The 26,124-nt window shown below is 56.4% G+C and overlaps 1 protein-coding gene and 1 long non-coding RNA gene across 2 annotated transcripts; one reads left to right on the top strand and one right to left on the bottom strand.

Annotated features, from left to right (window-relative positions):
- Positions 1–2,955: 2,955 nt before the first annotated feature.
- On the bottom strand, positions 2,956–8,096 carry B3GNT7 (UDP-GlcNAc:betaGal beta-1,3-N-acetylglucosaminyltransferase 7). Its single transcript, XM_077152057.1, has 2 exons — positions 8,043–8,096; positions 2,956–6,277 (listed from the first exon to the last, which is right to left on the bottom strand). The coding sequence occupies exons 1-2, from the start codon at positions 8,051–8,053 to the stop codon at positions 5,086–5,088; spliced, it is 1,203 nt and encodes a 400-aa protein (XP_077008172.1). The 5' UTR covers positions 8,054–8,096; the 3' UTR covers positions 2,956–5,085.
- On the top strand, positions 7,288–10,907 carry LOC143676619 (uncharacterized). The gene is made up of 3 exons (XR_013172225.1): positions 7,288–7,474; positions 9,194–9,321; positions 10,700–10,907. It is a non-coding gene; the product is annotated as an uncharacterized LOC143676619 (long non-coding RNA).
- Positions 10,908–26,124: the final 15,217 nt, after the last annotated feature.

Below are 26,124 nucleotides of genomic sequence, written 5' to 3'. Positions count from 1 at the left end.
TAGACAACGCACAATTTTTCAATGGAAGGCAAATGCTGTTTCTATACAACATTTTAAGTAGCTATCAAGGAGAAAAATACATTTCTTACTGTGCTCATACCGCTGGACTCCACCAAACACCAAATTTCCAGTCACCCACAGGACATATTTTTCTACTCTGGGCTTTCCGGTGAAACCAACAAACAGGCATAAATTACTGCTGAGGACAAAAGGAGGAGGTGCTGAAACTCTGGGGAGAGAGCAGGAGGCAGGAGACAGGAGCATGTCTCTGCCTGGACACAGCCCCGAGTTCGAATCATGCCCTGTCACACAATATCTGTGTGATCTTTCTCTTGGGAGCCTCCGTTTGAAAGCGGTGGATAACGCAGCTGCAGAAGCTTCCCTCCTTGCTCCTTCTCAGCTTCAGTGGCCTAAGGAGCCTCGGAACAGGAGTTCTTTGTCAAGGGTAGAATCCTTTGAGTGGTCTCCTTTAGTTATGTAAATGTGGCTGAGAAGGCACCCAGTGCTCTAGAGAGAGCACAGAACTGGCCCCTTTGTGGCCAGACAAAGGCCACTCCTCTTCAAGGCCCCTTGGAATGCAGAGCCCGTGGCCGGGAAGAAGGTGAGCCAATATATGCATAGGAAGCCCAGAGCCTTTGGGAATGGAAGGGCTTGAGGCCTGGAAAGTTATTTAAAGGAGAAAAGAGCCCAAAGGAGTTTGTGGGGTTTCTCCAGTAGACCGTGCAGCTATGGGGGGAGCCTGGGACCGGCACACCTAGCAACTGCCATTCTTTGGGGTTGGGTCCCCGGGCTTGCGTGGGTGACTAAGAGAAGGATAACCTTGCGCCTGAAGCGTGGGAACCTGGACGGGCAAAGGAGGCGGCTTGGGGGTCCACAGGGCTGTGCGGGCTGGTGCTCAACAGCGCCGCCGTGTGGACGGGGAAGCAACGGCGCCGCCAGCTGTTCAGGCTGGCCAGGGGACAGTCCCTCCCCATTCAATAAGCCCTTCAAGTTATTGAACATTTGGGGAATGAGTGGGCTCCAAGAAGTGATGTTGGATTTTTTAATTTTAAATTTTTTTGCCAATAAAAAATGAACTGGAGCAACCAACGAGAGTAATTAAAATGTAGACGTATTTGTACCCTGAGTTAAGGAAGCAGGTGTAATGACAACACGTTAAGTGCTTAGCAGTATAAGGGGATGCCCCGCCAGCAATAGTGCCAGCTCAGCCCCGTTGCAGGTTCAGGAGTCTCATCGCTAAAAGAATTTAGGGACAACAGCGCCAGTGGGAGTTAGTGAAGTTTATTTTTAAAAAAGGGAGAAAGTACATGGTAAAGAAGTTAACACGGACATGTTTAAGGGAGAAACACGCACCAAGACGAGTGGGTTAGCTTGTTTTAGAAGAAGGTTTTACTAGTGGCAGGTTTCGATAGTAAACTGTGAACACCAGGGGCTTACGTGGTTCATATTCACCAGGTGCTTACAGGGCTAGCATTGTTTCAGGAAGCGATAACTATTGATGCTTGTGGCCAGCCCTTCATGTATCCAAAATTTGTCTTTGGGCAGATGTTTAACAATCTTTACAACCCCCGGCTTTCAGTTTTTAACTAAGAGTTAGCTTTGGGCCCATGATTTTACAAGCTTTTATGGTTTGGGGAAGTTTCAGTGGTTTGGGTAGGTTTCAGGACTTGAGGAAAAAAAATTTTGTCCCATGGGAAGTTTGCAGCTGAAGTTTGCAGCTTTACATTAACTCCTTTAGAGCTGTATAAGAAAGTAGGGACTTGCAGTTGTCTATGAACTGTTTCAGAGCTGCATAGGAAACTAGGGTCCTGTGGTTGTCTGTCAACCCTTTCAGAGCTGGATAGGAAGCCAGGGATCTGCAGTTGTTCTATTTCATCCTGCTTTAGTAGCACAGCACCAGGCGTTTTCATATGTGCTCTGTAAAATGGCATTTCTCCTCCTGGGCACCAGCCTCTTCTTTCCAGGAGTCCCTCTTCTGCTAAGAAGCTGGAGGACTCTGGAGGGGGGTTGTCCTTGGGGCCCCAGACCCAGCCTGACCTGCGTGTCCTGCCTAGCCCACAGGACTTGGGACTGGCTGCCTCACTGAACCCCAAATAGGGGACAGGGTAAGGGCGTGTTTCCAAATTCCCATCTGATCTTGTTCTTGCTACAAAAGCTGGGTTGGCTCCTCCATGCCTGAAGAAGCATCAGCTCAGGCCCTGCCTGCGGCCTGTTCTGGAGGCATCTTTCCAACCAGGGCAGCATCCTGAAGCCTTCCCATTCCCAACACTGTCCACAGCAAGCAGCCAGCTGTCTGTGCCTCCCGACGCCCTGCATTTTTTGCACAGCGTCCTGGACTGTCCCGCCCTTCCACTTCCACCCTGGGCAAACGCCCACTTGTCCTTCAAAATGTAGGTCGGGCCCAGGGTTGACTTCTCCCCAGACTGTGCTCTGGGGCCTGTAACACTAACTCCCTTGGGTGGGATCCTCCTGTCTTCCTCGCTTCTGCTTCTGTGGATACCTGCCCTCACCTAGCCCTCCCTGCCAGCCCAACCTGGCCCTGAGGAGTGAAATGGGCTGTGGGGCAAGGCCCCAGGGCAGAGGCTGAGGAGGGCAAAAGCCTCTGAGTCACTATATCTATGGTGGGGACCAGCTCCTAGTCCGCTGGAGACACCCCACAGAGCGAGCCCAGAGGAGGAGGTGCAGGGGCCTCTAACTTCGCTGCCCTGCTCCCTGGGCCTGGGCCATCTGTTCTCAGAATCTAGCCCGAACGGCCTCCTGCCCCCTTGAAGGCTGCAGAGCCGCCCTCCCTTCTCACACCCCAGCTCCAGCCCCAGGAGTGTCTTTCAGCTTCAGCACACACACCCCCTGTCCCCTTCATCCTTCTGTCCCAGCGGGGACACACACCATGGCCTCAGGCCCCTCCCCAACCCCGGCCACTAGGCCGGCCCACCTTCCCGGCTCCTGGGCGTCCTTCTCCGGCTTCTGGCAGGGCCTGGCCGCGGTGGGTGAGGAATGAAGGGTAAATGCGGCCCCTGCATGGGCGGGTGAACTGGGTAGCACCCTGGGCCCGCCCTGGAGAGGTCCTGCTATCACCAATTCGGAACTGTTAGCTTTTGAAACCATTTTGCACTGGGCTCTGCAAATCCTGTGGCTAAGGAAGAGGGAAGGTGTGGGGAGGAGGGGATCCGGGAGCCAGTCCCGATCCTTCTGAGAGGTGGATCCAGGCACTGGGGCCATGCGGGATGTCCATTTGGTCTCCCACACCACTCGAAGCTGTTTTGTGCGTATCCCAAGCTGTTGCTATTAGGACCCAACCCCTCCTCTCACTGGCTTGGAGAAGCCCTGTGTAGACATTAACAAGTGGGTGGCTTTCTTGGGGCAGCTTACCCTTTGGGCACACCCTAACCTGGACTCAGGCAGCTCCAGGTCCCTAGTGGGGTGCAGTCCCTGTACCCCACCAGGCCACTGGCTAATGCATCGTCACCCACCTTCCCGTCATCCCCATGGCTCTCCCTTTCCAGGCTAAGCGGAAGGGACAGCTCCCCGGGGAGCCCCGCAATCCCTACGTCTCCCCACCGCCATAACCTTCATGGCTTCAGTGTCAGCTCTGGCCTTGCCCTCCACAGCTGTGGGGAGGGCCTCCAAGGGACAGCACCGGTCCTGCCTGGGCAGAGCATCAGCTGGCCGTGGGGACATGGGACACAGTGGCATACTCTACATGCACAGGTCTCTCCTGCCACCCCCTCCCCAGGGCACGTTTCTCGACTCTGGACCTTGCAGCCTTTATTTCACCCTGGTGGCTTGTGTCTCTTTAAAGTCCTGGCAGGGGTTGCCCCAGAGGGTTCTATGTACCTGCCAGGTAAGAATGTCAAGGGACAGCTGTGTCTTCAGAAATCTGACAGCCGTGGCCCCAGGCGGCCCCTCTGATGGCGCTGGCAAATGAGCTTTTACACCAGAAGAAAACCACAGTCCCCTTTTATTGAGACCATAGAGACTCAATCTTTACCCAGGTGACTCCACCCTGAGGTAGGGGGTGACCTCCTCCTGCACTTACACCAGGGACCCCCGAACCTGGCAGAGCAGACTGCAAGGGTCACCCCATCCCTTCCCAGAGGCAAGTGATGGTCTCATTAGGCCCTGGAAACGCAGGGGTGCAGAAAGAGCTCTGGGGGTGAGGGAAGGGGCATGAGGGCACGGGTGGGGGCTCAGGAAGGGAGGAAGGCCAGGGAGATGGCCACCACCTCCTGCACCCTTCTTCCTCCACATTCTTCATAAATAACACTTCACAGTAACAGAGGAAGGTCCACTGCCAGGGCCAAACCAGCTGGTGTCCGACCAGGGAGCTGGGCGTCGTGGGGCTGCAGGAGGACCTGGGGCAGGGGGCTGGCAGCACCGTGACAGTGTCAGGAGCACAGCTCCTTTGTCCAGCATCGGGGTGGGGTAGGGCGGGGGTTGCGGCCCCTCCAGAGGGTGTTGAGGTAGTCAGAGGCCAGCTGTGCATTTTGGGTGGGGGACGCACCCAGGAGGGCAGCGGCCCGGGAGGGGAGATTAAACAGCCGGGCTCCAGGCGCGTCTGGGGGACGGCGCGGAGGAGCTTCTGAGGCTCTGTCTCCCAGGAGATCCAGCGGGTCTGGCCTGTGGGCCTGCACAGGGTTGAGCTCCCCCTGAAAGGGCCACAGTCCCAGACATGGGCCCCACAGGGAGACTGAGGCATTGTGCAAGAGGAGAATCTTCTGTGTGGGAAAAAAGAGGGCAGCCGCAGACCCTGAGCACAGGGGTCCTTCAGAGGCCACCTGGTGTCCCTGTCAGGTGAGAGGGGTCAGGGAATGGGCCCGAGTTAGGAGGGCTGGTGGGAGCCAGTGGCCTCCCTCCTGAGACGTCCTTCTCCAGTCTGGGCAGGTCCAGCTGTTCCCAGCTCCTGCACTCATTTTCCCGGGAAGTGTCTGTACAGGGCGCCCCACTCCGCCCACCTGCATCCCACCACCCACGGGGGCACACAGGGCCAGCCTGAACCCCAACAGCTCTCAGCTCCTGCAGGGGACCCCAGGCTAAGCGCCCGAGCCCTGCAACCCCAGCCTGTCCTGGCGGCCCGGCAAGGGGGGGTCAGAGCATCTGCAGCTTGAGGGAGCAGGTGAGGTTGCTGTGCACCAGCCCCCACATGGCCAGCAGCTCGGCGGGCAGCAGCTTGTGCACCACGAGTATGGAGCGGAAGAAGCAGGGCTCCTTGTTCATGCGGCTGTTGTGGTTCCGCGAGATGCCGAATGTCTTGAAGCCCTCGTGGGCCACGGGCTGCACGCCCAGCACCTCCAGGCACATGCCCAGGAAGACGTCGTCAATGGGGTAGAGCTGCAGGGTGTCGCAGGCGCGGCGCAGGCGCCGGGCCAGGCCGCCGGCCATGAGGAAGCCGCCGCCGCCCGCGTAGGGCGGGTAGCTGGCCTTGCTGTACAGGGCCGCGGGGATGTAGTACTTGTTGTCCTTCCTGCGGATGGGTCGGGCGCGCTGTAGGACGTCGCCCACGAACAGGTCCTCCTGGGGCCGCCGGTCGGCCAGAAACTCGAGCAGGTTGGTGGGGTTGACGAAGACGTCGTCGTCGCCCTTGAAGACGAAGGGCACATCGGGGCAGTAGGTGTCGAGCCACTTGAGGAAGTGGACCTCCTTGAGGGTCAGGTTGAAGAAGCTGTCGAGAAAGTCCCACTGCAGGATGTCACCGTACAGGCGGTCCTCGTAGGCCAGCAGCTGCTGGTAGTGGAGACGCTCCTCCCGCTTGGAGGCTGTGCCCAGCAGGAAGAGGGTGCGCACCGCCCCGCGGCCCCCGCCCGCCTCCTGCTGGCGGCCCCAGGTCTGGCGGATGACCTCGCGGCGGTCATGCTGCGTGATGACCGACTTGACGACCATCAGCAGGTAGACGTCGCCCCTGCACTTCTCGGGGTGGTTCAGCAGGATGGGGAAGTAGCGGCAGTGGCGATAGCGCAGGAACTGCTGGAAGTGTGGCTCCAGGGTCTGGAACCAGGGCTCCTGCGTCAAGTTCAGGTTGGCCGAGCAGTTGTTGGTGGTCACGTCCCAGACCTGGGGACTCCGCAAGGCCATGGGGGTGGGGGCGGCCACCTCCCTTGGGTTCTTCCAGAAGCTGTTAGGGTTCACTAGGTGTCCATTTGGTTTCTGGTCCTCCTGTGGCCCCTGGTGGGGTGGCGGGGGGTTCTGCAGAAACTGGCTGGGGGTCAGGCTGCGCTGGAACACCGTCACGGCCACCAGCAGGGCCAACGCCAGGCACACACTCCTGTAGAGCGGTCTCTTCCTGGGGAGGGGGTGGTGGTGCAGAGAAGAGAGGTGAGGACTGAGCCCCCCCGGGACTCCCCAGCTAGCCCCTGCATGGAGGCTGGGTGGCCCCAGATGGGCCTGTGGACCCTGGGGGCATAGACCCAAGACTCGGGGGGGGCCCCGAGCTCTCAGAGGGTCCTGCTCCCTCTCCCACCTTGACCTCTCATGGAGAGCCTCGCCGCACAGAGCTTACACACAGCTGGGGAGTCCAGATGCCTGAGTTCAAATCGGGGCCCTGCCTCTTACAAGCTAAACAACTTGTCTCATAGAACTTCCCTAAGCCCTGATGTTTTCTTCCCAAGTTGGGAGTAATGGCCCAGGAGTGGGCTGCTACATACAATGTGCATGCGGTGCTGTACAGTCAGGGGATATTGTGATTCTACCGGACGACACTCTGGGGACCTCTGCCCTGTCCCCTACCCCCAAGACACACACCCACACACACACACACACACACACACACACACAAGGCACCCCGCTTGCTTTCATTTTCCAGTGCAAACCCCAGTGATGTGTCACCAGGTGACTTGAACCAGGGCCCTGGGGAGCTCAATAATGTTACGAGGGATTCTGGGGTGCTGGCCTTAGCCTGGACCTGAAGAAGACTGGGCCCCCTACTTCTCCACCCTGGCCCATCTGACCCAACAAAAAGAACAGCCCTGGTGGAAGATGGGGGCCTGGGAATGGAGTGGGCAGCCCCTAGCATGACCGCTGTCCCCTCTCTCAACCTCCCACCCCAAGAGATGAGGTACCCCAGCTCTACTGCCCTGGGAGGGGAGCATCTGAGAACCCTCTCCAAGGCCCCTCCTGCCCTAGCCTGCAGCCTGAACCCCTCACACACCAGCCCCTGCTCTGGGGGCAGCCAGGCGGCCTGCCTGAGTCTCCCCTGCAGAGATGGGTGGGGGCTGAGGATTCCCAGAAAGAACAGATCAGAAAAGTGTGGCCTGCGAGGGCCGGGTGGCAGAGAGATGCTGCTGACAGGGACCGAAGCCAGGGTGCAGGTGGAAAGAGAACCCGAGAAGAGGCCGGGCAGCGTTGGAGGACAGCCTTCTCCCCGCTTCCTCACTGGTGACTTCAGGGGAGCAAAGTCCCAGCCCTAGAGAGCTGCACGATTTCCCCAACATTTACATGCACGGGGGTGGGGAGTGTGTGCGAGGAAAATCTGTCACCTCAGGTGAGTCCCTCGCAAGAAGGGAGGGGAGCAGAGTCCTTGGGCCCGCCGGCCCCGGGGGTTCCAGCGAGGGTGGCCCCACGGCCCTGGCCGGTTCCACCTGCGGCCGCCCCGCTCCCTCAGTAAGACGGGGAAGAAAAGCCCCCAGGGGAGGGCAGGGCAGGGGGCGAGGCAGAGGGCCGGAGCTCCGGCCCGGGAACTGGAGCCCCCAGGGGCGGGGTGGGGGGAGGGCGGGGGTCCTCCAGGATGCAGGAGGCCCTCGGGGGTCTCTGGGCCTGCCAGTGGCCGGGGAGACCCTGAGCCCCAACTCCCAGGGCCCCGGGGTGCAGGGGCAGGGCGCGCTCCCCCCGTCCGGGGTCCCCGGGAAGGGGCTCCGGGCCCGGCGCGCCCGGACAGAGCGCACGGCCAGGCATCCTCCGAGGCCCCCGGCCCCCATCCGCCCCCGGGAAACTGAGGCCCGGGACCCCCGGCGCGTGGGTCCTGTCCCCGAGAGCCGTGGCCAGCCCGTCCTCCCGCCCGCGGCCGGGAGGAAAAGCGGGGGACCCCGCGCCCCCGGCCGCCCCTCACTCACCACAGAGACATGGCGGCCCGGGCCGGCGCGGCGGCGGAGCGGGGCGCACGGGTCGCTGCTCTGGGCGCCGCGCGCGGGGACGGCCGGGCGGGGGTGGAGGCCGGGCCGCGCCCCGCTGGTGACTTTCCTCTTCCCGGCGGCGGGGGGAGGGGCCGGGAGGGGCGGCGGCGGCCCAGGTGCGTTAACCCCTTCGGCGCCCCGGCCCCCGCCGCCGCCCCCCGAGCCCCTCCCCGGCCCCCACTGCGGGGAGGCGGCGAGGACCCACTTCTCGGAGGCGGAACCCGAGGCCCCGGGGGCGCGCGCGGCCGCGCAGGCTTCCCCCGGGCCGACTGCGAGTGGCTGCGGCGCATCTTGGGACCCACGAGGGTCGCCGGCACCCCCCCCACCCCGCGCCATCCGCGCCGGCCCCGGAGTCCCCGGCCCTCCAGGAAGCGCGCGAGGCCCGGCTACCGCGCCGCCCCCCACCGCCAGGCCCCGGCCGCGGCGCCCCTGGGGCCCCGCTTTTTCCCTCTGGCCTCACTATAACTTGGGGGTGCAGGGGGGAGGCAATGACAGAGAGGAGGTTACTTTTCTCCCTGCACCCTCTTCCTTCGGTCCTCCCCCCTTCTCCCCTTCCCTGGCAGAAACCCCTCCCTCACTCCCACATCCCTCCATCCAGCTGGTTGGGACCAGGCCTGGGAAGGCAGAGGACCCCCCACCCCATGGCCCCTACAGCCCACCCCTGGGAGAAGGGGTCCGAGAGAGGGGGGGGTTGGGCCAGCTCCCGGTTCAGGAAGCCTTCTCTGTGGCCCCATTTCCCCCCCCCCCCCCCCCCCCCGGGGCTGCCTCCCACCAAGGTGTGGCTGTTTGCTGGGCCCTTCTCCCAGGCTGGCCAGAGCCCTGAGCTCTCCCTGTGCCTGGGCCCAGCCTCTCCTTTCATTCATTGACAAAATTTCCCGTAAAACCCTTCGGCCAGGTCTGTTAATCTGTTTCTCCTGTTAGGCCCAGCTTCTCCTAGGGAGTGAGCCACACACTGGTGATCGAGGGTTCCAGGGGGCACTCTTGGCCCAGGCACAGTCTGGGCAGGGGGAGGGCAGGGGTCATCCCCATCTGGGTGTCTTCTGCTGCCCCTGCTGATGCTCGGGTGTCTGCCCTGGTCTTGTTCCCTGCAGAGGCCCAGTGTGAGCAGACAGGAGAACCTCAATAACGTGCCCATGGAACAGACACGGAAGCTCCTCCAGGAAAGAAACAGCGAAGATGTTTCACATGGTCACAATTTGCCAAGCGGTGTTCTAGGCTGGTATGCTAATGACTTAACCTTAGAGGCCTGTGGTATTCTTATTTGTATTTCACCAATGAGGAAATGCAGTGTAGAGAGGGGAAAGCTGCAGGGTGAGGTCTCACCGTCAAATCCAGGTGGTCTGCCTGGCTGCAGAGGCCGACCTGAGTCCCTCCTCTCAGAGACAGTGGGTATAGAGCTCCCCTCTGCCGAGGCCAGGGGGCCCCAGGGGTCGGGAGACCCCAGGAGACCCCAGTCTGCTCTTGCGAGGAATGAGGGACACTCCTCCCACACACACCCCCACCCCGTCCCCATTCCGCCTCAGCCTTTTCCTCAAGGAGAAAGAAGAAGAACCTGAGGTGCAATAAAATCTTCCAGGAGGCTGTAAATTCTACTCAGGGAATGTGAAAGGCCTTCCCTCTCACAGGGCTCATTTTCCTCCTGGGGGCCGGCGGCCTTTTGTGATGGCCCAGCGGGAGCTCAGCGATCCGCCCCCTTCCCCCCAGGGCCTGCCCGGGACAGCCCACCTGGCCTCAGCTCACCCAGATGGCCTGGGGTCCCCTCACGGGCTGTAAGGGGCGGACACACACCTGGGGAGGGGACTTGAGCCCAGGTTTGGGTTCTGGAAGGCTGGGGTTGGCCCAGGGCTTGGTACTTCCTGGCTCCCTGAGGGGCAGATGGCTGGTCCCCTGGGGCCCTCCACTTCCTGCCCTCAGGGGATAGGTGAAGTGATGCGTTGAAGCTTGGGGTTGGCCAAGCTGTTATTATCATCAGCAATATCCGGCCCCATCCCCAGGGCCCCAGAACCCGCTGGGTTCAGGGAGGCCCTGATGGGAGATGCGTCTGGAATCTGGTCCGTGGAGAACAGTTGGTTATCAGGGATTCGTCTCATCTCTGTCCGGGTCCGATTGGGAGTGGGAAAACGAGTGACACGTATCCCCGGGACTGCCTGGGTCGGGCTGGGGCGTGGGCTGGGAGCTGGGCCGAGCCCTGGTCAGGTGACAGTCTGGCCTGTCCCGCTGGGAAGGAGCACAGGGACCCGTCCTGCCCCTCGCCCCCACTCCAGCCCTCCCTGCTCCTGAGGACCGTGTGGGGGTGAAGCCCCGCCCCACCCCCCCTGGCTGGAGTCAGAGCTCAGGTGTGGATGGAAAGATGGGAGAGCCCGGTGGGGGCAGGGCTGGGCCCTCCAGAGTCCTGGAGGGACGGGGGCAGGGTGGGAAGAGACAGTGGCCGGAGCTGGGCTCCAGTCCTGTCTACCCTCTCCTGCCCCCAGGGAGACGTTCTGGAAGAGGGGGCTCAGTGAAACTGGATATGGGAGAAACCCCAGAAGCTCTCCAACTCTCCTCCTCCCTCCTTTCTCCCTCTCGCAAAACTCTTTTTCCCTCTTTTTTTTTTTTAGTGTGGGGATGCATGGTCCGGGAATCGAACCGTGTCTCCCGCGTGGAAGGCAAGCATTCTGCCTCGGAACCACCTGTGCACCCTCGCCAGACCCTTTTTGGTACCTCATTTCCCCCTTCCCTCCTCCCCTCTGGCTCCCCCATTCCTCCCCCCATCTCCATACTCCCCTCCCCATTAACCCTTCCTAGTGCCCCCCCTGCCCCCCTCACCTGCACTTCCCTTTCCCTCCTTTTCCCTCCCATTGGACCCCCCATCTGGGGCCCCCTGCCCCATCCTCAGGCCTCTTTCCCCCTTGCATTCCCCTTCCCCCTACCCATTCCTTCAGTCCCCTTTCCCCTCCCTTCTAAACTGGTTTGGCCAGGCCACGGCCACTGTGGGGCCTTTTGCTGGGGAGCAGGGGAAAGATGGGAGAGCCTGGTGGGGCAGGGCGGGGCCGTCAGAGTCCTGGAGGGAGGGGGAGGGCGGGAAGAGACCGTTGCAGGAGGTGGCTCAAGCCTTCTGCTGCCCCTGGGGAGACGTTCTGTCTCCAGGTGTGGGAGACATCTGCCTGACCAAGGGTGCACTGGGTCGGACTTCAGACAGAGAGGCAAGATGGGGCCAGGGAGAACCTGAAAGCTAAAGTGGGTGCAAGGAGCTCCTTGGGGAGAAGCCGTCCTTCCTAGAGGCTGGGGCTCTGAGCTGGGCAGTGGCCTCAGGGCTGGTTGTACCCACTTCAGTGTAAGGCATGACGCCTATAAGTGTGTGAATTAATTCTAGTTGGTGTTTGAAAACCCCGAGCTTCAGATGTTGCCATCTCCGTTAGCACCAGAGAGTCTGTGACTTATCCCCAGAACCAGAAACCATCGTTCATTAGTGTAAGAATGTGACTGAAGGTTGTTCCTGGTGAGAAATGCTGCCCGGTCCCCTCTGTCCATTCCTGAACTGGGGTAGGAAGCCAGGGAGTGGTGCCTGAGTCTAGAACTTTCTCTAACACATAATGACCTGACTTTGGAGTCAGCCAGGCCTTCCGTGAGCTTGTCCTTGAGTTCTCTGCGGAGAGAACTTGTCCTTTTGAGTGCTGGTTGCTGTGCCTAAAAGAACAGAGACAGGACCTCTGCTGAGCTTGGGGAAAGTACTGGAATGTTTGTTCTCTGTGTTTCTTGCTGCTGGGTATGTTAAGTGGACTGGCCTTTGATGGGAGACTTAGTTTCCTTGTCACACAGATTCTGGTGAGGAGGCGTGGGGTAAGACCTACAGTCCTTGCCCACCTTTGGTCATTGGAGGTCACTAAAAGCCACAGACTGACCCCGTGGGACAGCACTGGAGGGTCCTGGAGGCATCCCAGAGCTGCTGAGTCAAAGGGGGCCCCCACGGCCAGGCGTACACCCGTGCTGAGGCGCTCTCACAGGAAGCAAGCTGTCCCAGCCCTGGCAGGCTCCCCAGTGGGGTGGCCCAGCGAAGGCCAGGCAGGGGCTGAGTCCATGGCTGGGAAGATGAGTAGAGAAATGAAGGGGAGACCCGTTTTCCTGAGGAATGGATCTCTATTTAAGAGGTGGGACCAAGAGGAGGCCGAGATGGGACAGGCAGAGGGGTGGGGGGAGGGGTGGGGGGCCAGGGGAGAGATGGGGCAGGGGCAACAAGGAGAGTGTCTTCAAATATGGGCAGTCCGCTCTGGAGTCTGGGAAGATCCCTGTCCAAGGGAAGACTGACTAAAAAGAAGTCCAGACTCCACGGGCGCCTCAGGGAGCCAGGGGGAGGAAATTCAGAAGGGGCTCAGGCAGCACAGTGGGCGAGTAGGAAGTTGTAGGGAGGCTGAGCTGCCTGCTGTGGCCAAATCCCGATAAAGCCAAGCCTCAGCCACCGAGGAGGGGGCGCTGCCGAACCCACAGCTGCCAGTTCCTGATTCCAGGGCCCCATCTGCAGAGGACCTCATTTGGCAGGAGCTGGAGACTGAGTCAGGTCCCCCATAAAAACTCAAGTCTGGACCCCATCCTGAGGGTGCGAGCCCGGTTGTTAATAGGATCTTTGAAGCTGTTTTAGGGTGCGGCCCAGGTGAATGAGGGTGGGTCTTATAAGCAAAGGGAACTGGACAGGAAGCAGAGAAGGAAGCGGAAAGAGGGGGATTGCGTGGGACCCAGCAGAGAAGTTTCTGCCGGCCCGGGAGCCCCCAGGGCCTGTGGCATGCTGCCCCCTGGACGAGGCATGGCCTGGCGCTGCCTTGACCTTGGACGTCGGAGACAACCAGCGCGTGTCGTTTCAGCCACCCAGGGTGTGGGGTTTTCACGGCAGCCCCAGCAAGCTCAGACCGGCTCGGGCACCTGGGCCTTCCCGGAGGCTTGGGAACCACGGGCCTGAGCCCTGCGGTGCCAGCGGTTTCGGGCAGCCCTGGGCAAGGGCCAGGGGAGAGACTGCTTCCTGCAAGCCTGGGGAGAAGGAAGACAGAATGGGGTGCAGCTGGGAAGGAGGTCGGGGGGCAGAGACGGGGAGGGGTGGGGGCATCTGATCTTCCCGTTGAAGTCGATGACGGCAGAGGAAGCAGAAGTTGGGTGAGGAGCTGGAGGGGAGAGGAGAAGGGTGGCCCTGGGTCCGGTGCAGGGTCTGAGAGAGTCGGGGACGGCCAGTGAGGAGTGTCAAGAGGCAGGCCAGGCTTGTACCCCTGAGACCCACGGTGACAGGCTGGAGAGGGCAGAGTCTCCAAAGGAAGCTGCCATTGTCAGAAAAACGGGGGGAAAGGTACCCCATTCCAGAGGGCCACTCATAGCAGACCAGTCCTCCCTCTTGTGTCAAGCCCCTGAACTCTCAAGTTTTCCTCCAAAAACACCCCACACATCCAGAGACCCAGGAGAAAGAAGAAAGGGGCTGGTGACTTTCTTGACACTTTCTGGACAACTCCTTCACTCCTGGGTGGGGCACCCACCCGCTGGCTGATCCGGGGGCAGCCAGGGCTCCCCAGGGCTTTATGGGTCTGGGAGCCGGGCGGCTGGAGAGAGAAGCTCTCCGGGGTAGGGAGAGCAGAGCAGAAGCAGGGCAGGGAGCACTGCCCGCGTGGGAGCAGCAGCCGGGTGGGGGGTGGGCAGCTGGGCTGCAGGGGCTGCTGTCAGGTGTGGGCGTGTGGGCACACTCTCAGGCTCACACACACTCTCACAGACTCTCATACACTCTCCCATGCAGACAGAGAGACAGAGGCACACTCACCCCCAGACACACACAGCCCCCACACACATACAACACTGACCCAGACACACACACAGAGGGACACCTGTGCATAAACAGACATGCACACACTCAGAGAGAAACACACACAAATGCACACTCATACGTACACAGGTCCAACCACAGAAACAGATACTCAGACACACTCGTCATCTTCCAGAGAGACACACCTTCACCCCCCACCCCACGCTCCCGAGGCTTTCCCTAGGTGGGGGTGGCCTTCCCCAAGCAGCTCTTCTGCTGCCGCTGAAACCCCACCTGCCAGGCCCTTGGGAAACGGCTCGGGTTTGTGAGTGGTCCTACCTCTGGGAGCCTCTGGCCACTGTCCACAGGCCACACTGCCCGCCTTGGCCCCAGCCCCTGTTCCAGGGAGAATCACCTTGCCTTTCTCCCATTCACCAAGAACCGCCCCCTTCCTTCCACTCAAAGGTACTTTCCCCCTTGGGGATGGAGGGAACCCCTAATCATCTTTCAAAGCCCAAGTGTCCCTGCCTTGTACCCCCTGCCCTGCCCCCAGGGGTGGGTGCTCGCCCTGCACAAGCGCCTCTGCCTGTCCCTGCTCCACCTGTCCCCCTGCTGGGCTTTTCTGCCCTCCTGGCAGCAGCATGGGTGCGGGGGCCCAGTGCCCTTTGTGGAATAGACGAGGGCATGAGTTCCCCGCGTGAGCTGCCGGGAGGAGACCCTGGCAGGGGCGGGCGGTCTTGGCTCAGCGTATTCAGAGGACCACAGGGTGAGCCCACCTCGGGGACGCCCCTGCGGAGGCTTGCGTGGGACGGACATTTGCAGACACAGACACACATGTGCGCACCCCTGACACACACGTTCACACTCACACTGGTGCACACTCACACGGAGGTGGGCCCAGGCTGCACCCTTCCCCCGAGCCACCAGTGATTCACGTCCCCGCCCGCGGCGGCCGCCGGGCACACACAGCCTCCTTTCAGCCCCTCGGCCTCAAACACTAGCTTAGTCTTCCCTCCCGGCGCCTCCCCCGCCCGGCGGGCCGCGCGGCCCCACGCTGAGACCCCCTCGTCCCTGCAGCACCGGCTCTCTCGTCACCCGGCGCCTGTCCAGGGTGGCTCGGGGCGGGTGCCTGTCCTCTGTACAGACCTGGCTAGGTGCACTGTGGGCGGCCCCTGCTCCCTTCCCCCTGCCCGTGGTGCTGCTCCCCAAAGACGAGTCCTGGGGCGGGGGTGGGGGGTGAGCTGAAGAGCAGGGAGACCCACCGGGTCAGGGGGCAGCATCTTGGTCCTCTCAGAACCCAGAAGTCCCTCTAAGGCTCCGGCTGGCCCAGCCAGACTCTCTTCCCATGCATCCTCCTGCCCGCTCCCCAAGCCTGAAATAGCCGGCCAGTTCACAGAGGGGGAAACTGAGGCTTGGGGAAAGGTGAGGGGTGGAGCTGCGACTCACTCTCTGTAATGTGGGGTGCGGCCGGGCACCTGGAGGAGGGGCTCCGCAGCAGATACCATCACCACGTTGGCACAAAACCCAGCTCCTGGTTTTGGGCCCGGCACCTCTCCGCTTTAGTCTTTGTCCCAGGGATGGGCCCTAAGCCAGGCTGGGCTGACCACAGCCACCTGGCCAGTGCGTTTGGTCCGAGGAATGGAGCAGAGCTAGGGGCCATCCCTGGGGGGTTTCCAACTGGAAGTGGGAGAGGGACGCCCTTTTCCTCTCTGGTGGTGGGCAAGGAGGCCTTTGCCAGTGTGATTAAGGCCACGGCCACCCTCAGAGGGAGGGTGTCCTGGGTTGTCCAGCTGGGCCTGATGGAATCACACGAGACCTGGAAGCAGCAGAGGGAAGTCAGAGACACCCCAAGCCCGAGAAGGGTTGGCTGCCTTTGCCAGTCCTGAGGAGTAGGGGCCCTGGGCAAAGACTGGACAAGGGCTTCTAGGGGCTGGGGGCAGCCCCTGCCTGACAGCCAGCCGGGAAATAGGGACCTCATCCCACAGCCGCACAGAGCTGAGTTCCACAGACGGCCTGGGCAAGGCTGGAGCGGACTCTGCCTGTAGTCTCAGGAGAAGCGCCTGGCAGCCGGTGCTTGGATTAGACTCGTGAACCCTGGAGCTGAGAGCCCGGCAGACCCAGCCTGGACTTGTGACCTCCCAGACCATGAGAGAATAAATTTGTATTGCTTTAAACCACTAAATTGTTGGTAATTTACTATGTAGACAACAGGAAACGAATACAGGCTGGTGTTCCCTGCCTCTCCTGGTTTCATCCATGAGCCAATCATTTTCTATTTGTGGTTTTTGTCACCTATGACCAAAGGCTCCTGACTGATGGCATTGATGTTATCTGTCGCCTTGCCCCCCCGCCCCCCCCCCCAACACGCAAGCAGCCTGCTCACTGCACTGGGTGGGAGACAGGGGTGCTGGGGGTTGGGGACAGCAAGCGGTGTGAGAGTGACGGGCCCTCTTGGACCTCGGAGCCTTGGAAGGTGTGAGCAGTTCTTCCAGAAGCCTCAGGGGCCGGCCAGCCCTTTCCTCACCCAGCCAAATGCTCCTGCTCACCGCCCACCCCCCCACTCCCCCCAGGCCTGAGGTCACTGGGGAGAGAGCCAGGGCTGGGAAGCAGGGAGGAGTGGCTTGTTGGAGATGGTTCTACAGTGGCCTGGCCAAAGCTAATAAAGGCTAGCAGGGTCAAGAGACAGGAAGATCTGCAGCAGCAGGACAGAAAGGAGGTGTCTTTACCACAGGCAGAATTCGCACAGCCAGAAAAAGCAGGGCCCAGGACAGGAATGGGGCAAAGGAAATAAGCAAAGTGTTCACAAAGGACGTGGAAAACTGGCTTGCTATCAAATGAGAAATGTCTATCCTCGTGACAAATAAAGAGGAGGGAGAAGGAAAGGAGGAACATAAGGAAGGAAGGAAGGAGGGAAGGAAGGAAAGAATGAAGGAGGAGAACAGAAGGGAGAAAGGGAGGGAGGGAGAAAGAAAGGTAAAAGAAGGAAGGAAGGAGGGAGGGAGGGGACAAATGCCCTTTTCACCTAATAAGTCAGCAATTAGCCTTTATTTCTGAAATGGTGTTTGGTACTGGCAGGGATACAGTAAGATGGCCATATTTTGCTGGTGCCAATGGGATTTGGTATCACTCTTTTAGATACCACTGTTGTACGTATTGAAAGTCTTAAAATGTTAGTATGCTTTGACGTAATAATTCCACTTTTAGTCTTAATAATAATGATAATCATCATAATAATGGCTTTGTGTAACTGAGGTATTTAAATAGGAGACAACTTCAACATTCAGCAATAGAATTAAATATTTACTGGAATGTTGCTGAACCATTAAAGGTGAAAATGCATATGATAGAATAAAAAAATCAGGATACAAAAATTAGTTGTAAAAAATACCGCCAGGGCTCTCTTTCCAGCCAACACAACAAGCAAACTCACTGCCGTCCCCCTGACTACGTGGGACATGACTCCCAGGGGTGTGGACCTTCCTGGCAACGTGGGACAGACATTCTAGAATGAGCTGGGACTCAGCACCAAGGGATTAAGAAACCCTTCTCAATCGATGCAAATGTTCTAGAAATGTTGAATATGCAACTATGTGATGATATTAAGAATTACTGATTGTATATGTAGAATGGAATGATATCTTAAGGTTTTGTTTGTTAATTTTTTTTAATTAATAAAAAAATTAAAGAAAAAAAAAGAAAACCTTCTCAACCAAAAGCAGAAAGAGTGAAAAGAGACAAAGTGTCAATGGCTGAGAGATTCCAAACAGAGTCGAGAGGTTATCCTGGAGGTTATTCTTATGCATTAAGTAGATATCACCTTGTTATGCAAGATGTAATGGAGAGGCTGGAGGGAACTGCCTGAAAATGTAGAGCTGTGTTCCAGTAGCCATGTTTCTTGATGATGATTGTATAATGATACAGCTTTCACAATGTGACTGTGTGATTGTGAAAACCTCGTGTCTGATGCTCCTTTTATCTACCTTGTCAGCAGAGGAGTAAAACATATGGAATAAAGATGAATAATGGGGGAACAAATGTTAAAATAAACTTAGGTTGAAATGCTAGTGATCAATGAAAGGGATACTAAGGGGTATGGTATGTATGAATTTTTTTCTGTTGTCTTTTTATTTCTTTTTCTGAATTGATGCAAATGTTCTAAGAAATGATGATGAATATGCAACTATGTGATGATATTGTGAATTACTGATTATAGATGTAGAATGAAATGATCATAAGATGTTTGTGGTTGTTGCTATAACTAAAAAAAAAAAAAATACTGCCAGGGGTGGATTGCTGAGCACTATACCCCGTAGGATGGGGGGGTCCCGGGTGGGAAGAGTGTGTTCCCTGATAGCATATATCACTGAATGAGTCAGAAGAGTGGCTCGGCTGCACGAACAGAGGCCAGAAACGACAGTGGCTTGAACCAGATGGAACTTCCACTCGCCAGCGGTCCCGAGTGGGCATCCAGGGCTGGCGGGGCAGCCTGTTGCCCGCGGTGATCCTGGCGGTGGCCCACGGCAGGGGCCTGCTTTCTGGCAGCAGGATGAAGGGTGAGAGGAAAAGGGACCCCTTCTACCCCCGAGAGCTACGATCCAGAAGTTTCCCTCCTCAGGGCTGCCAGGATGGGGCCACGTGACATAACCTGGCCGCAAGCGAGAGCGTCTGTGCACGGAGATGGGGGCGGGGGGGTGCGGAGAGCAGGGCTGCCAGCCCGAGGAGCCCCGGCAGCACTGGGGCCCGGGCCACAGGTGCCGTGAGGAGGCGGAGGGCGTGGCAGGGGCCTCAAAAGGAAAATTGAGAGCTTTGAGGGAGGCTGTGTGGGTCCCTCGGAGCAGGTGGGGGAAGAGACCGGGTTCAGAGGACATGGTAGGCAAAATAACGACTCCCCAGGTGTCCACACCCTAATCTTCAGAACCTGTGAATATGTTACAGTACCTGACAAAGGGGAATTAGGGTTGCTAACCAGCTGACTGTAAATAGGGAGATTATTCTGTTGTACCTGAGTGGTGTAACCACCAGGTGCTTGAAAGTAGGAGAAGGAAGGAGAGGAAGAGTGTGAGAGGGAGTCGTGGGTGTGGGAGAAAGGCACAGAGAGAGGCAGCGCTGCTGGCTGTGGAGATGGATGAAGGGGCTGCAAGCCAAGGAATGTGGTTGTCCTCTAGAAGATGGAAAGGGCAGGACACACTTTCTCCCCTGCAGCCTCCAGAAAGGAACGCAGCTCTGCGGACAACCTGATTTACACTCCAGTGAGACCATGTCACACCTCTGGCCTCCAGGAGGGTGAGGTAATAGACTGGTGCTGTTTCAGCCACTGAGCTTCTGCTCATTTGTTAACAAAGGAAAAGGAAACTAATAGAGGGGTTGGTGGCCAGGGTGTGTGACCAGTCTGCGGTGGGTCACATGGAGTTCAGTTCTATACTGAGTCGTGTTTGGAGGTGTTGGCCCCAGTACTGCCTGTGGCTTCTGGAGGACATGGAAAGCAACAGTTCAATTAAACTCAACCAAAATGTACCCTGTGCCATGCACTTGGCAGGCCCCAGGATGCAGAGCTAGAGATGGCACAGTCCCAGCATCAGGCTCTCACAGGAGGGTGGGGAACAGAATTGGGAGGCTCTTGGCTGCAAGTAATAGAAACCTCGGTGCTGTGGTCTGTCCAACGAGGATTTATCACCTTGCCTCACGGGAAGTCCAGGGACAGGATGGCTCAGGGCTGGCGGATTCAGCAGCACGATGATGCATTGAAGGAACCAAGCTCTGTCCTTCCTTATACTCGGCTCTTCCTGGTGTGTCGATTTATCCACATCTTGGCTTCCCTTGTGGTCTTGCTGTTTTGGCATCCATCTCGACCTGTCAATGTCCTTCCCTGAAATCATTCTGTCATGTTTCATTGGCCTAAATGCTATCACATGCCCATGGCTGAGTTATGAAGCAGCAGGTGGACACATCAGAGTCCTGACGGGAGGTTGGGGAGGCCAACCCTGGTGTCAACTAAAGCCGCCAGGGCTCTCACTTGCAGGCTGCGGAAACTGGTGACTTTGGCCATGCCAAGCGGGGAAGCGCTTCATGGGAAGGAGCAGTCCTTTCTGGAAGGCTGGAGACCTGCCCGGGGAGAGCAGGCTGGAGCCGTGGGCAGCTCCGGAAAAGGAGCACCGGAGGAGTTCGCTCGACATCAGACCTTGGGACTCCACTGCTGCCATGTCTGGGCTCTGGCCACCCCACCAGCCAACCCTGCGTTTTTGTGTCTCCTTCTTCCCATGAAAGCCCTTGGTGGGAGCATGTGATTGGCTGAGGCCGAGAGCAGGCGGCGGGGGGAGCAGAGACTAGACCCTTGGCTTCTGTAGGAGGAGGCAGGTCCCATCTCTCCCCAAGACTCACCCGCAGGAGCGCCCACCCCGAAAGGACAGGTGCTTGGCTTTGGGGTAGTGGCCACCGCCTCCTACAACTCACCCCCTCCTTTTGCTTTTTTCAGTAAATTTCACTTAATATTAGTCTTATCATTTCAGCAATTTTAAAGAGTATAATTCAGTGGCTTTTAGTGCATTCATAATGTTGTGTAACCATCACCACTACCTAATTCTAGAACATTTTCATCACCCCAAGCAGAGACCCCCATACCCATTTACCATCACTCCCTATTCCCCTCCCACCCCAGCCCCTGGTAACTACAGATCTGCTTCTGTCTCTATAGATTTGCCTATTCTGGGCACTTCATATAAATGGAGTCACACACTATGTGGCCCTTTGTGTCTGGCCTCTCCCTCAGCATGACATTTTCACCTCTATGTAGCATGGATCAGAACTTCGTTCCCTTGTTTGGCTGAACAATATTTCACAACTTTTGTGTCGATTCATCAACTGATGGACACCTGAGTGTTTTTCACTTTTTGGCTGCTATGAGTAATGTTGCTATGAACATTCAAGTACGGGTCTTTTTATTGATTGATTTATTTGTTTATTTCATTAAACATCCAAAATGCAAACACATGGTTTTTTTTTTTTGTACATGGGCAGGTACCAGGAATCAAAGCCGGGTATGCATGGCAGGCGAGAACTCTGTCACCGTGCCTCCGTGGCCTGCCTTACCAAACACAGACATTCTTACCATATGATCATTCCATTCTCCATACATAATCAGTAACTCACAATATCATCGCAGAGTTGTATATTCGTCATCATGATCTTTTCTTAGAACATTTGCATCAATTCAAAAAAAGAAAACAGAAAAAAATTCATACATACCATACCCCTCACCCCTCCCTTCCATTAATCCTTAGCATTTCAATTTACTAAATTTATTTTAACATTTGTTCCCCCTATTATTTATTTGTTTTATTCATCTGTCGATAACATCCATATGTTTTACTCATCTGTCGATAAGGTAGATAAAAGAAGCATCAGACACAAGGGTTTCACAATCACACAGTCACATTGCGAATGCTATATCATTATACAATCATCTTATTTTCAGGCAGTTCCCTCCAGTCTCTACAATATGACTTAACTAAAAAGGTGATATCTGTATTATGCGTAGGAATAACCTCCAAGATAACCTCTCGACTCTGATTGGTATCTCTCAGCTATTGACACTTTATTTTGTCTCATTTCTCTCTTCCCCCTTTCAGTCGAGAAGGTTTTCTCAATCCCTTGGGGCTGAGTTCCAGCTCATTCTAGGATTTCTGTCCCACGTTGCCAGGAAAGTCCATACCCCTGGGAGAAAGAGGCCACATCTGAGCAACAGAGGAGAATTCTTGATATTCTCACAAGCAGTGTGGACAACAAAAGCAATAGGCTGAGCCCCCAATCTTGGAGTTTGTTCATATGAAACTTAACCCTGCAAAGGATAAGCTAAGCCTACTTAAAATTAGGCCTAAGAGTCACCCCCAAAAGAACCTCTTTTCTTGCTCAGATGTGGCCTCTCTCAAGCTAACACGACAAGTAAACTCACTGCCCTCCCCCTCTCTACGTGGGACATGACTCCCGGGGTGTGGACCTTCCTGGAACATGGGACAGAAATCCTAGAATGAGCTGGGACTCAGCACCAAGGGATTGAGAAAAACTTCTCCACTAAAAGGGGGAAGAGAGAAATGAGACAAAGTGTCAATGGCTAAGAGATTCCAGAGTCAAGAGGTTTGCCTGGATGTTATTCTTATACACTATACAGATATCACCTTTTTAGTTAAGGTGTAACAGAGAGGCTGGAGGGAGCTGCCCGAAACTGTGGAGCTGTGTTCCAGTAGCCATGTTTCTTGAAGATGATTGTATAATGATATAGCTTTCGCAATATGACTGTGTGATTGTGAAAACCTTGTGTCTGATGCTTCTTTTATCTACCTTATTGACAGACAAGTAAAACATATGGATTAAAAATAAATAAATAATAGGGGGAACAAATGTTAAAATATATTTAGTAGATTGAAATGTTAGTGATCAATGAAAGGGAGGGGTAAGGAGTATGGTATGTATGAATTTTTTTCTGTTTTATTTTTATTTCTTTTTTTGAATTGATGCAAGTGTTCTAAGAAATGATCATGATGATGAATATGCAACTATATATTAATTTCTTAGAACACTTGCATCAATTCAGAAAAAGAAAACAAAAAAATTCATACATACCATACCCCTTACCCCTCCCTTCCATTGATCCATTGAAAAAACAGAATGTTCATATTGTATGTTGATTGGTTTTATTAATAAAAATTTAAAAAGTTAATTAATTAAAAAAAAAGATTAGAAACAAACAAACAAAAAAGAATTCTCCACTTGGGGAAGTTGAATTCTCCCCCTTTCTCACCATTCCCCCAAGGAGGCTTTGCAAATACTTTTTTATTCACTGTTCAAATCACTCTGGGATTTATTGGGGCATCACTCTGGACAAACCTTCAAAATCTCATGCCCTACTGAAGGTTCCATGTACCATGGTGTTCAATTAAGCTGTCTACATAAGTTGTATTAGGAAATGCACTAGTCAAAATATAAATTTTCAAGTACAGGTCTGTTTGGTGGACGCGTGTTTCCACCCAGGAGTGGACTAGCCGGGGCCATCTGGTGATGATTTATGGTTAATATTTTGAGGAACTGCCAGACTATTTCCCACAGCAACTGAACCATTTTGCATCCCCACCAGCAATGTTTGAGAGCTCTGATTTCTCCACATCCTTGCCAATACTTGCTATTTCCTGTTATTAAAAGGGGAGTGGGGTGGGCCACGGTGGCTCCGTGGTAGAATCCTCGCCTGCCGTGCCGGAGACCTGGTCATGATTCCCGGTGCCTGCCCATGCTAAAAAAAAAAAAAAAGGGAGCGAAGGGGAGGGGAGAGCAAATGGGAGGGGGAGCAAAGTATCGGGGCTGGGAGAGGGAGAGGCCAAGAGGACACGTCTGGGGACCTGCAGGGGACCCCAAGTAGAGGTGGGAGTAGCGAGATCTCACCAACTTCCTGTGTGCACGCGGCCTTGAAGGCCAGCCCTCTAGGGGCAGTGGGTAATGCCTGCAGCCATGGGGTGGGGGACGCCTTGTGTCCAGTTGTAGCCATTGCCCCTACCCAAGGACAGGTGACTGTCCCTGTGTGCGAGCAAGACACTTAGTGCTTGTTTTGGCTTTGAATGACAGAAAAGAGCTTCCGAGTCCCCAAGTTGTCCTCCCCACCCCCGAGACTGCACCCCGCTTCCCCTCACTTGCTCCGGGGAAAGGTCCAGGCATCAGCAGACTTTCCTCCCCCAGCAGATGCTTATGCAGTGTCTTAAACTACACTTCCCAGGGTCTCTGGTCTCCCCACATCTAGGGCCAAAGGCCCCTCCCCCCTCCCGTCTCCCTCTCTCCCTCCCTCCTTCTTTTTGCTTTTCGCAAACATTGATTGAGCAATGGACAGGAACGCCAGTACCAGGTGCTGGAAGGGAGATGAACATTTCTTAGATTCGACACTGAAAACATGGTTCATAAAAGAAAAGCTTGATAAAGCTGTGGCTCTTTGAAGGACATTGGGAAAAGGATGGAAAGATGAGCCACAGGTGGGGAGAAACTATTTGCAAAGTACATATCTGATAAAAGACTTACATCCAGATTATATAGAGGAGCCTAAGAAAACAATAATAAGAGAACGAGCAGCTGGAGACAAAGAAAAGAGCAAAAGATTTGAATGAACATGTCACCCACAAGACACATGAATGACAAGTAATCCCATGAACAGGTGCTCAGCATCACTAGCCATTAGGGAGATGCAAATTAACATGCAATGAGGAGCCACTGTACCCTTATTAGAATGTCTGAAATGAAAAAGGCTGACCATACCGAGTGCTGGTGAGGATGAAGGCACCGGGCCCTCCTCCACTGCTGGTGGAGATGAGAAATGGTGGAGCCACTTTGGAAACTGGTTTGAAACTGGTTTCTTTCCTAGAAAGTTAAGCGAACACTTATCACACAACCCAGCCATTCCACTCCTAAGTTCTTATCAAAGAGAAATGAAAGTGTATGTCCACACAAAGACTCTCACCTGAATTTTCATAGCAGCTTTATTTCTGCTGGCCACATAAACCAGTTGTGCATCCATTCAATGAAAGACTAAGCAGGAAGGAAAAAGGGTCACCTATTGGTGAGCATCACAATATAATTATGTTGAGGGGAAGGATCCAGCTACAATGTGATTACATGCACACACACATACATATATATACGATTTCAGAAAATGCAAACTCATCTGTAGTGACGGAAAGCTCATTGGTTTCCTAGAGATGGGAGGGAAGGATTGCAAAAGGGCTGGAGGAAGCTCTGTTCACTGTCTCAGGGTGATGGTTCGTGGGCCTTTGGCATGTGTCAAAACTAGTTCCACTTTAACCAGATACAGTTGATCGTCAATTAAACCTCAGTATAGCTGCTGAAACGGAGAAGTTTGGACCCAGGCCCCGCCCTGGGGAGCTGTGGTTTGTGCGGAAGGTCCAGGTGTGGGGAGCTGGGACTAGAGCCAGGTGCTCAGCTGTGGCAGCTGCGTCCTCACCTAGGCATGGTGGAAATGCAGACCCCCAGGCCCCCTGCCCCCCACCCCCCACCCCAGGTGAGTCCTCTCACTTGGAGCGTGTGCCAGCCCCGGGCCCTCACCGCCAATGAGCCTGGGTGGGCCTCTGCTGTGACAGGGACATTAGAGGATCTTGGGGTGATAGGGAGGGGGGAAGCCTTCGAGGAGCTGATGTCCGAAGAGGGGCCTGAAGGAACGTGGGGTGAGGTGAAGGCACCAAGGGGACAGGGTGGGGACATGCCCAGAGCTGCAGAAGGGGCTGCATGGGGAGTGTCCCAGGGAGAGTTGCAGCAGGGGCGGGGGGGCAGGAGGGGGACAGGAGGGGACAGAAGGGGGACAGGAAGAAACAGGGGGGGACAGGAGGAGGCAGGAGAGGGTAGGAGGGGAACAGGAGGGCACAGGAGGGGGAGAGAAGGGGACAGGAAGGGGAGAGGAGGGGACAGGAGGTGGCAGGAGGGGCAAGAGGGGACAGGAGGGGACAGGAGAGGATGGGAGGGGGCAGGAGGTGGATAGGAGTGGATAGGGGAGGACAGGAGGGGACAGGGGAGGACAGGAGGGGGCAGGAGGGGATGGGGCAGGGGGATGGGGGCAGGAGGGAACAGGAGGGGAGAGGGGACAGGGGAGGATAGGAGGGACAAAAGGGGACAGGAAGGGACAGAAGTGGCAGAGGGGGCAGAGTGGGGACAGGCAGGGCCAAGACAAACAGCCAGACAAGGTCAGAAGGGAGATGGACGTAGAGTTAGGAGCCAGGAGGGATGTGACCCTGCCTCAGCCTGGGGGGCATGACCCCTCCCCTCAGGACCTGCAGGGGCTTCCTTTGCCCAGGTGTGGCCCCTCAGGGAGTCTCACCTTAACACCTGCCTCCAGGGCCCTCCCTCACCCAGACTCCCACATCCCTAGCCCCCATACTATGTCCATTACGGGCGGCTGGTCTACCCACCCCCAGGTGCTGAGCTCCTTAAGTTCCCCTCCACAGGTGCTGAGAATCCCAAGTTACCCCCCCTCCATGTGCTGAGCTCCCTAAGTTCCCCCCACAGGTGCTGAGCTCCCTAAGAGTAGAATCTGTTCTTTGCCACGACTGCCACCTCAGCACCCAGCCTGGGCCCCAAAACTGGGCTTTTCATCCCAGAAAAGTGATGACCCAGAAACCCAGTGTGGTGCCCATTTCCGGGGGCCATGCCCCCCCCCTCCCAGGAGGCTGAGCTAACAGCATTCCGGGCAAACACCCCCAGCTGCTGCTCTGTAGGGGCAGCCACTCAGGG

The sequence above is a fragment of the Tamandua tetradactyla genome, chromosome 3 (genome assembly GCF_023851605.1).
Source record: "Tamandua tetradactyla isolate mTamTet1 chromosome 3, mTamTet1.pri, whole genome shotgun sequence".
Classification (NCBI taxonomy): Eukaryota; Metazoa; Chordata; class Mammalia; order Pilosa; family Myrmecophagidae; genus Tamandua; species Tamandua tetradactyla.
Note: the sequence above shows the minus strand (reverse complement) of the source record. Positions and strands in the feature narration are given on the sequence as shown.